This window comes from Poromitra crassiceps (assembly GCF_964638095.1).
Source record: "Poromitra crassiceps genome assembly, chromosome: 10".
Classification (NCBI taxonomy): domain Eukaryota; kingdom Metazoa; phylum Chordata; class Actinopteri; order Beryciformes; family Melamphaidae; genus Poromitra; species Poromitra crassiceps.
In genome coordinates, this window is record NC_139631.1 from 33,123,939 (window position 1) to 33,136,142 (window position 12,204).

Here is a 12,204-nt window from a genome sequence, read left to right on the forward strand (position 1 = left end):
GAAAGTTTATAGATTTTATTTTTACGTTATTTATTTAACATTTGTTATATGTTAGCTTATCACGTATGAATCACATACAAATGTATATTAATGTTTTGCAAGTGATGAGTCCATAATTTATTATTAAAGGCTTATAAATGAGTTATGACTGAACATTATTATAAAGTGTTACACACAGATATTTTGGTTTGTTAATTGAAAGAGAAGATTCATCCCATCTAAAGAAGCTCCATTGATCTGAATATATGGTTGACTTCTGAAGGTCATTCCTCACTTGGTTTGGGCTAGACAGAGTATTGAATGTGTAGCGCTGCACTATGATGCTTTAACAGGAGCTGGTTGAAGGCAGTGTGGTGTGGAAGGGGTTAACGCGGGATGACCTGGTTTCTTCTCCATGTCTGAGCAGCATATGTGCTTCCTCAGTGATCCAGCTGATGTTTGAAGCCAGCGTTTGTCTCTATGTCTGCACCAAAAGCAACACAGGCAGGAGGACACAGAGTCTTTGACATCACATCGCGGGATGTCAATATGTTTATTTGTGAACAGCTTGGGAGTGCCATGTGAGCCATAAACAATGTGCTGCTGAGGGCAGAGAATGTGACATTTTGTCCCAAAAAAAAACCTGTACAAACAAATAATCTGTTTCATATTTTTTTTTACAAAATGAAAAAGGGACATGTTTGTACAGCGAGCAAAGTACAGCGATGCATTTTTAGATCCTCCGCGTCACTTCTCCCTAAAGATTTCCAAATGCGCAGGCAACAGGCGAGACTACCATGTACCAATCAAATTGGAGAACAGACCTCGATACCTAGCCAAAGCTGCGTACAATTGGTCAGTTTCTCCCGGCTTCCCGGCCGCTCTGTCCTATTCAGAATCGAGTTCCTCTGCTTTCCTCGTTGGCCTACCCACAGAAGCGTGGCCTGCCAACGTTTTGAAACTCTAACCCTGACTGGGGGCTACACAGTCCTGCGCACACACATTCCAGAGGGGGCCCAATGGGGCTGGAAACAGGAAGTGGTCAAATTTACCCCAACCCGTGTCAGAACTGTGATTTATCCACACCAGGGTCAGTGGCAACAGATGTGGCAGACAAAAGGAAAAGGGAACAGGGGAGAAGGGAAGGAAGACAACATGTACTCCTGTATTAGCATAGCTAGCCTCGGAATATAGCTACATGAACACAATGTCACACTGCATCAGAGTATAGCTACATGAACACAATGTCACACTGCATCAGAGTATAGCTACATGAACACAATGTCACACTGCATCAGAGTATAGCTACATGAACACAATGTCATACTGCATCAGAGTATAGCTACATGAACACAATGTCACACTGTATCAGAGTATAGCTACATGAACACAATGTCACACTGCATCAGAGTATAGCTACATGAACACAATGCCACACTGTATCAGAGTATAGCTACATGAACACAATGTCACACTGCATCAGAATATAGCTACATGAACACAATGCCACACTGCATCAGAGTATAGCTACATGAACACAATGTCACACTGCATCAGAATATAGCTACATGAACACAATGTCACACTGTATCAGAATATAGCTACATGAACACAATGTCACACTGCATCAGAATATAGCTACATGAACACAATGCCACACTGCATCAGAGTATAGCTACATGAACACAATGTCACACTGCATCAGAATATAGCTACATGAACACAATGTCACACTGTATCAGAATATAGCTACATGAACACAATGTCACACTGCATCAGAATATAGCTACATGAACACAATGCCACACTGCATCAGAGTATAGCTACATGAACACAATGTCACACTGCATCACAGTATAGCTACATGAACACAATGTCACACTGCATCAGAATATAGCTACATGAACACAATGTCACACTGCATCACAGTATAGCTACATTAACACAATGTCACACTGCATCAGAGTATAGCTACATGAACACAATGTCACACTGCATCACAGTATAGCTACATGAACACAATGTCACACTGCATCACAGTATAGCTACATGAACACAATGTCACACTGTATCAGAGTATAGCTACATGAACACAATGTCACACTGCATCAGAGTATAGCTACATGAACACAATGCCACACTGTATCAGAGTATAGCTACATGAACACAATGTCACACTGCATCAGAATATAGCTACATGAACACAATGTCACACTGCATCAGAATATAGCTACATGAACACAATGTCACACTGCATCAGAATATAGCTACATGAACACAATGTCACACTGCATCAGAGTATAGCTACATGAACACAATGTCACACTGCATCAGAGTATAGCTACATGAACACAATGTCACACTGCATCAGAGTATAGCTACATGAACACAATGTCACACTGTATCAGAGTATAGCTACATGAACACAATGTCACACTGCATCAGAGTATAGCTACATGAACACAATGCCACACTTTCTCCTCTTGGCAAAGCTGGAGCTGTGTGCTTAGAGTTTGTCATTCCATTCTAAGCATATTTATTCCACACCCTTCAGTAGAATAAAGTCTGTGCTGCGTTCTTTTGTATGGCCAAGTCCTTCCCCCAGGATGAGGGCTTTTGCTTTTTAACTTTATCCAAGAAAAGTCAAGTGAGATTACAAACTCATTTGCAGCAACTTACTGCTTCACATCCACAACTGGGAGCAAAACTTGCGAACTTTCAAGCTCCTCCAATCCTCCTCCAAGGAACCAAAGAAAGGGATACAATTCAGCTGCTTGGAAACAAAGCTTTAATATCAAGAACCAATGTGCTTCAGCTGCAACAGCCATCGTTGGTAAGAGCTACAGGATCGCCTAATGCATATTCAACAGTAAATATGGCATCTGGTATCTGGGCCATGAATGTCAGCTAAATGCATTATGCATGCAATCCTGTAACTATGAAGGCTCTAGCAGCCAAAATGTGTTGGTTTTTAATCTTACAGCTCGTTAATTGTTCTACAAGAGTATTGTTTCATTTCACAACTGCCCAATACTACCAAAGCCCCCGACTGTTGGCCGCCGAGTAACTCCACTGGAGCAGCTGGGGGTTATAGTGCCTTGCTCAAGTGCACCCTGGCCAGAAGGGGTAGGGCGATTTGTCATTCACTTTCTATGCCCAGATTTTTTAAAGCTGGACAGGGCATTTTAACTGGCAACCTTCTGGTCACAGCCGACTTCCCGCGGCCAGTGTGATTGGTCTAAACTGCTAACAAGGATGCGAAATGAAACTACCTCCATGTCATGGTGCTTCGGCGTCAGAGACGCTTCTGCTGTGTTCCTGCTGTTAAGCCTAATGGTTGATTGATTGATTGGTTGATTGATTGATTGATTGATTGATTGGTTGATGTTTTTATTTGAGTGTCATGCACCTTAAGGTGCCCAGCCCATATGGACTTACAAGACACTAATAGTTACAATAGCCAGGATGGCCACACGACAAATCATAATATACATTTGTACAGAATAAAGAAAGTATTTCAACAAAACATTCACTTTCCAAGGCAGGGTACAATGTTCCCTGTCTTAGTCGCCAGGCATTTTCTATAAATCTAGCTAAAACACACCAAAAACTCCTTATCAAAAAGCCAACTCAACATATGGCCCAATGAGTGCACCGGGCCCAGGTGCACCCAATCAGCCTAACGACCCCAACACCAGACGCCTGCAAGACAGGGCCAGGAGAGTGGGAGGGTCGACACAAAATGCTAACGTGGTCTAATCCACTGCTCTGGCTTCCACTGCTCTGGCTGCCGCTGCCCCGGCTTTGGAGAGGCGTGTCCTCCTTAGCAACAGCAGTGGAGCATTTGCAGCTGGGACGTGTCAATAATGCCCCGTTGTGCGTTGGCCTCCATGTAGGGTGGGATCTGCAGAACAATCTGCCCCACTAGACTCACAGTCTGCAGGGAGCAGCACTCAAGGGCACCAGTTGTTCACAGTAATGTCACAAAATTCCCATGTGTTAGCTTGTTGACTAACTTCACTGAAGTCTTTGCATAGGTTGGCTGTTCTGCATTCCTCAGCTCCTCAGACTGGCTGCCTTTTAGACCGCTGCTGCACAGCAAGGCGATATAGCACACGAGCAAAAGTGCAGACAAAGCACACTCTGCCGTATTTATTTATTTATTCCCCTCATTGAATTTGAGAACAATATTTTCAGAAAATCATTTTCTTGTACTTTCCTCCTCCACGCCGCTGGATAAATATTTGGCTGGGTTCTGTATACAGTATATTGTTTCTAGCACTCGACACAGTCATAATCTACCTCATCCACACCAAGCTAATTTCCTCTGTATCGTGACTCCAATCAAAACACTTGTAGCAGAAGCTAAAATAATCTATCTTGAAATTAGATCTGATTGTTTTTTCTTTGTGGACTAATTTGGGATAAAATGTATTCTTTTACACCTATAATTCAATTTACTTTACATAACTGCACATTGATTGGAGGAGTAGAGTGCAGTCACAACAGTCCAAAACAGTAACATGTCCTAACACAAAATGACATGGCATTTAATCTGAGTGTACAGGATATCCCATAATAATCACTTGCTTGGGTGCACTTGGGTGGAAGTCCCCTCCACTCAAAATACTCTGCTATATTTGTTATTCTTTTTTTGTACACACATCTGTAATGGCTTATTGTAGACCATACAGCAGACTGTGTTGTAGACAAGTTGCACCTGTGTTGACATTGGCCACCCCATAATAGCAACACATACAAAGACATACGTCCCCCAAACTCAAGGTTTCCAAGCAATTCATAGATTATTCATAGATTTATTCAAGATCACTTCTTTTGGACAAAGCAACCAAAAGAAAGAACAATATGGACTTGTTTCAGATGAAAGATTGGCTGTAATATGAGCTGTATTTTCAGCAGATCTTGCATGTTAAAAGAGTAGATTCAGAACCTCTAACATTTGGACTACTAGCTGAAAGTCAGCAGCCTCAAGCAGAACAAAAACAGGGTCCCCGAAAACCACTTTGTACAAACAAACACGTCAGTGCAAACACATAATGTGCGCGGCGCACGCACCTTCTCTGACGCAACTCTGATTTGGCCATGAGCAAATCTGATTGTTGTTTGAGAAGTTGTGAGGCAAGAACATCCAATCAGACAGGGATGTGGTGTGAGCCAGACTGATGTGGTGTGAGCCAGACTGATGTGGTGTGAGCCAGACTGATGCAAGGGAAGGAAGAGAATAAACATCTCAACAGTGGCTTTGAGAAAGAATAAGCCAGACATGCTACACATTTCCATTTCATGGTGAGCAGATATTATTTTCAAGTGTTGTAGCCTATGTAGGAATTTAAATGTGATTTAGTTCATGAATGCTAGCCTTTTTAAAGTGCGTGCGGTATCAAACACTAGTGTCCGTAGGTGCAGTGAGACTGTAAACAACAGCTGTGTGGGAAAACTATGGATATTACAGCTAAAATTCTAATTATTATTATTATTATTATTATTATTATTATTATCAGGGTATTGTTAAAATGTGCTAAAAATGTAAAAAAAAAATACTAATACACTCACGGAAATCATTTCACCAAGTTTTATATTGAAAACTCAGACCCAAAAAGGATTGACGCACTCACTGAAATCATTTCTCCTGGGAGACGGTTGCCAACTTTGGTTGATGATGGACAGTCTTTACCATGTTTTTCAAAGCACTGTAATCACGGTAACACGGTAATCACGGTACCACTGTTTTAATGATAGTGAAAATTTGAAACGGTACGGTTATCGTCAGGGATTTTATCACGGTTATCAATCAAACCGGTTATCGTCTCATCCCTATTTGATAGTGCTTTTACAAGTCACCGTGCTTAATTTCAAGTTTAAACAGGAATGCAGGAGAATCTAGATCTGCAAAAACTTGCAAGTGGATCACCTCTCTCTCTCTCTCTCTCTCTCTCTCTCTCTCTCACACTCTCTCTCTCTCTCTCTCTCTCTCTGATTATTATTGTCAATAATAAACAGCAAAAGTGCAAGGATTTGTTCCTGGCTAAGGGCCTGGTACAGTTAGGGGATTCCTTCCATAGAGGCGTTTATCTTTGTCCTAAACAAACGGGCTGGAGCCATGTGTCATCGGGTGTGTGAACAGGAGCATCTGATGTGGTCGCTCATGGTGAGTTAACGCCCGGTCCAGCTCTCGGGCTGCACGGTTCAAGCCAGATGGAAGATCAACCGCAAGATAGCACAGCTGTCCTAAAAGTGAGGGGTCAGCAGAACGCTGCAACATCTGAAGGGAGGAAGCAATAGAGAGAACGGAGAGGGAGACAGAGAGAAAGTTGACTGACCTACATACAGTTGAGGGAGTGTATCCACCACTGCAAGATGGACTAAAAGAAAAATAAACATTAGTATAAGTCGACTAGAATAAGACGATAGAACCAGAGATGGGCACTTGAGACTTGGTGACTTGGACTCGAGTCGACTCGAGTCTGTTTTGATGATTTGCGACTTGACTTGACAAAACCTGTGACTTGGGAGTTGCTTGAGACTTGGACCAAATGACTTGGGACTTACTTGAGTACTTGGACCGAAGTGACTTGGTCCCATGTCTGGATAGAACGTTGCTCTTTACTGTGACGTTAAACCAATCAGTATAAAGGTTCAATCAGAGAGAGACTCATTCTTTATTGTATTTCATTGAAGGAAAACCCTGTTTAGATGAATCATCTCGTTTTAGAGGGGCGACTTCAGTTAATTATTGAGTTGCATGTGCTAAAGAGCAATTATTATTTACATGTGCATAATGATTATAGAAAAATTAAGTATTTGAGACTAGAACTGTGGTGGTGAGGAGAGGACTCTGAGATCTTGATGGATGAGGAGAGGAGAGGGCTTCTGGAAATCTCAGACCTGGGCGTCGAAATGATGAACTGCAGGTGAATGGGGTGGAGGATCGAATGGCCAAAGTGCTCTGAAATGGCAGCAGATGCACAAGGGAGGAGAACGGTTTTTAAAATTGACAGCTGAGGCGTGATTGACTGAATAGGAAGATGTGGCTGGCTCTGATTGGTTTAGCAACCAGAGTGTTACGCCCCTAATCAGCTGGTACTAATCGCTGATACTAAACAGCTGATATGAGCCGGGAAGGGGGGGGGATGAACGATTGGATGGAGGGATGGATGAATAGCATAGAAAGTATTCCTGATTGAACTAAATTTTGCTAATATATTGTGCCAATATTGGCCTTTTATTAGATATTGGATATTGACCAGTTAGGTTGTTAGCAGTTCCTCCATGGCTACATAGAAACACATGTAAAAATGAACACACACACACACACACACACACACACACACACAAACACATTTCCACCCACGCTTTCTCCAATATGATTGTTGTTGTGAGTGTGAGAGCAGACTGTTGATCTTGTAACACGGTATAATGACAATGCCCTCTGGCTGACCTTTTGGCTTGTCCGTTTGTTTTCTCTCCCCGCCCCCCCCCCCCCCCCCCCCCTCCCAGTAGCCCACCACGACCCGGAGAACACCTTCAACTGCAGCTTCATCGAGCCGCCCTCGGTGGCCGAGCAGCCCTCCCCCTCCTCCTGGTCGTCCCAGGAGTCCTTCTCTTCCTTCGAGAGTGGCGACGAAGGGCCGGTTTACTGCGTGCCGCACGAAGGTGAGTCATCGCGGAGGCGTAAATAAACAGTTTGTCCATCTGGAATGTCGCACACAAACGCACATTCTGTCTCTCGCGCATGAAGGAGCCTGTACGGTAGCGCTCTCTTTCGCACACACACACACACACACACACACACACACCGATGTACACACACACCTGCGTCACGAATGTGCGCGCAAATGTCACTCGCGCGCTTCTGCAAATCTCATTAGGAAGATAGTAAGGCTCCTTATCATCTGCCATCGAGGCCCAGGTCTGCGCTCGTGGAGTACAGGGAGCATAAACAGGTAATGGAATGTTCAAGTCAGCATATGGCGCTCGTCCAAGCCGTGACTCACTCCTTGAAGTTCAGTGGAAAACTCCCTTTTCATCAGGTTCCTGCAAATCACTTGATGCAACTCAGGCTTTTGGGGGGGTTTATGTTTAAAACAGCTATTTATATTTTGCATTGATTGATGGGTTTGCTGTGTTCTCCCAATACTTTGCTTTAGATATTCTTTTCCAACAACTGATTTTAAGCTAAAAGCCTCAGGCGCAAAATAGTAAAGGTTAATAATAAATCAATAAAGCTTTGAGTTTCAGTTGCACCGATAGCACTGTTTCTGAATTTTAGAGTCGATCTACTGTAGCTCCCAAGTATTCGTACACGGATTGACAAATGAAGTCCAGATATTGATTGTTAAATAATATGAATATACATGTAAATCGATAGAAGACTTTTCTGACAGGAGGAAAAATGTCTCCTGACATATTGAAAACATTTAAATGCTCCTATGTGTGAAGTTCAGAGGCATAAAACATTATTTATAAGAGGCTTTGCCAGCTAAATACCATTCTGCTTTGTAGACATAACCTACTGCACTGTCCTATCTACCTGTATCTATTAATATCTCACTGCACTGTCCTCTATCTTCCTGTATCTATTAATATCTCACTGCACTGTCCTCTATCTACCTGTATCTATTAATATCTCACTGCACTGTCCTCTATCTACCTGTATCTATTAATATCTCACTGCACTGTCCTGTATCTATTAATATCTCACTGCACTGTCCTCTATCTACCTGTATCTATTAATATCTCACTGCACTGTCCTGTATCTATTAATATCTCACTGCACTGTCCTCTATCTATTAATATCTCACTGCACTGTCCTCTATCTTCCTGTATCTATTAATATCTCACTGCACTGTCCTGTATCTATTAATATCTCACTGCACCATCCTCTATCTACCTGTATCTATTAATATCTCACTGCACTGTCCTCTATCTACCTGTATCTATTAATATCTCACTAAACTGTCCTGTATCTATTAATATCTCACTGCACTGTCCTCTATCTACTTGTATCTATTAATATCTCACTGCACTGTCCTCAATCTACCTGTATCTATTAATATCTCACTGCACTGTCCTGTATCTATTCATATCTCACTGCACTGTCCTCAATCTACCTGTATCTATTAATATCTCACTGCGCTGTCTGTCCTCTATCTACCTGTATCTATTAAGATCTCACTGCACTGTCCTCTATCTCCCTGTATCTATTAATATCTCACTGCACTGTCCTCTATCTCACTGTATCTATTAATATTTCACTGCACTGTCCTCTATCTCACTGTATCTATTAATATCTCACGGCACTGTCCTCTATCTCCCTGTATCTATTAATATCTCACTGCACTGTCCTCTATCTACCTGTATCTATTAATATCTCACTGCACTCTCCTGTATATTAATATCTCACTGCACTGTCCTCTATCTACCTGTATCTATTAATATCTCACTGCACTGTCCTCTATCTACCTGTATCTATTCATATCTCACTGCACTGTCCTCTATCTCCCTGTATCTATTAATATCTCACTGCACTGTCCTCTATCTACCTGTATCTATTAATATCTCACTGCACTCTCCTGTATCTATTAATATCTCACTGCACTGTCCTCTATCTCCCTGTATCTATTAATATCTCACTGCACTGTCCTCTATCTACCTGTATCTATTAATATCTCACTGCACTGTCCTGTATCTATTAATATCTCACTGCACTGTCCTCTATCTACCTGTATCTATTAATATCTCACTGCACTGTCCTGTATCTATTAATATCTCACTGCACTGTCCTCTGTCTACCTGTATCTATTAATATCTCACTGCACTGTCCTGTATCTATTAATATCTCACTGCACTGTCCTCTATCTACCTGTATCTATTAATATCTCACTGCACTGTCCTGTATCTATTAATATCTCACTGCACTGTCCTCTATCTCCCTGTATCTATTTATATATCAATAAACTGAGCGGGCCGGCCAAGACTGACTGACTGACTGCCCCATTGTTGGAAGATGCATGCGTGAGTGAAGCCGGACCCGGATTGGTGCCACTGCTGCCCAACACTCAAGCATGCGTGTTTCAACAATGAGGAGTCAGTCAGACAGACAGACAGACAGACAGACAGATAGACAGACAGACAGACAGACAGACAGACAGACAGACAGTCAGACAGACAGACAGTCAGTCAGACAGACAGACAGACAGTCAGTCAGTCAGTCAATAAGCCCCTGAGACATGTCTTGGCCAGCCCGTTCTGGGTGCTGCAGCGGCAACAGTCTGGGTCCGGCTTAACCTAGTTTTGTTTATAAAAAGGCCAATAACATGTGGCATGATTGAGTGTAAATTGATCATAATTATGGATCAGTTCCCATATTGACTGCTCCATTTAATAGTGTACTTGGCGCTTCTATCATCTCTGAAGAATTGGTATTGGTGCAGGTCTATTTTGAATTCTTCATTGGATAAATCCCTGATGAATGTCTGTTGATGTGCCTCTGTTCCACAGAGTCTGTGAATGAAAGCAAGGAGAAGAGCAGCCCGGCAGTAGAGAAGCCAGCAGCCGCCCTCAGTGAGGAGGACGCGGGGGAGTACACCTCCCTGAAGGACACCAGTGTCACAAGACCAGAAGGGAGCGAGCAGCCGCTGCTCAAGTCCTCCGACAGCGAAGGCTCCACCAGCGGCTCCGAGTCGGCGATCGGGGCCCTCTACGCCCGCATCGCCCGCCTCTCCAAGCACTCCAAGGAGGACGAGGGCAGCGGCAAGGACGGGGACGGCACTCCTACCCCGGAGGCCAAGCGTAACGGAAAGCCACCTCCTTCACCCGGCAAGCCCAAACCTCGTCCACCGGACCCGTCCACCAAGCCCAAAGTGTCGTGGATCCACGGGAACGCTACGGGGTCTCCGCAGCCCGAGCAGCAGGGACAGGGGGTAATGAAGGCTCTTGCGGTGCCAAAGGAGAAGAAGAGGAGCTCCAGCGATGGCTCGGCCAAGAGCGAGGAACGGCAGAAAATTAAGGAGCAAGCCAAGGAGAAGAGCCGCGAGCAGCAGAAGCATCAGGAGGGGAAGGGGGCTGAGGCCAACGGCTCCCCCAGCAAACACAAATCTCAGCGAGGCAGCAAGTCTGGGGAGGAGCACAGCAGCCCCAGCCACATGGAGCACATCAACGGCGTCGTCCAGAATGCCCTCAAGAAGATTAGTAACTTCCACAGCTCTTCATCGGAGAAGAAGATCTCCGACAGTCCGAAGGAGTCCCCCAAGGAGCCACCTAAGAGCCCCAAAGTCATGCACCCTCATAGGAACTCCGAGGCCGCCACGCTCCTGGCTGCTCAGCTCAAGGAGAAAACCCAAAGCATCAACAGGAACGAGGGGACAGGTCTGATTAAGACCAATGGTCTATCCACGCCAAAGTCCAACCGAGAGAAGCCCACACCTCCGCAGAAAGCAAAGAGGACCCCCTCCACCGGCTTGGGCCAGCAGGGCTCCACCAAGCCCCTGCTGCCCACCTCCAGCACCCTCCAGAAGATGGTGGCCCCCATCACCACCGACCCAGGAACCCCCGAAGCCAAGAGCCCGGAGAAGCAGGACTTGAACGGCTCAAGGGCGGGGGACCCCGCGTCGAGGGCGGGGGACCCCGCGTCGGATCCTACCCCAAAGAAGACTCCCATGAAAAAGCCACCCAGGAAGAAAGGCAAGGAGGGTACTTTGGATATGTCGGAAAATAAAACCCCCCAGCAAAAGACAGCCATTATGCCACCACAGATAGTGAAATAAACAAATAAAAAAACAGCAAAAAGACAGCCATTATGCCACCACAGATAGTGAAATAAACAAATAAAAAAACAGCAAAAAGACAGCCATTATTGCCACCACAGATAGTGAAATAAGCCAAAGTTTCTCACGGATTTCCAAAGGACTAAAACGACTTTGTTGGAGGGTGAACCACGTAGTTTTTCAACCAAGGAATTTATACATGTTTTGTGTGAGTGTGCTGTGGCGTCCAGGACCAGTAGAAAGTGGGAAATACTTTAAAACTGAGGGCAGAATGGAATCGTGTCGGTGAGTTGTACTATAATGACCTCTATACTACGTAGTATTACATTTCATGAATCCTATTTTGTATAACGACTTGTGTATCGATTTCACACCACAACCTGTGGCTAAGCCGGACACAACTGTGACAACTTCAGCCCGAGAGTTCTAACAGTGGCAC

The 12,204-nt window shown here is 44.1% G+C and overlaps 1 protein-coding gene across 1 annotated transcript in view; it reads left to right on the forward strand.

Annotated features, from left to right (window-relative positions):
• The window catches only part of scarf2 (scavenger receptor class F, member 2), a gene marked incomplete at its 5' end in the record, with an annotated part of 27,658 nt that extends 15,806 nt beyond the window's left edge, over positions 1 to 11,852 (forward strand). The window contains 2 exons of the mRNA XM_083644191.1: positions 7,498 to 7,653; positions 10,501 to 11,852. Coding sequence (XP_083500317.1) covers positions 7,498 to 7,653; positions 10,501 to 11,765 — 1,421 coding nt within the window. The 3' untranslated portion in view covers positions 11,766 to 11,852. The remainder of the gene's footprint in view (positions 1 to 7,497; positions 7,654 to 10,500) is intronic.
• Between the last annotated feature and the right edge of the window lie 352 nt (positions 11,853 to 12,204).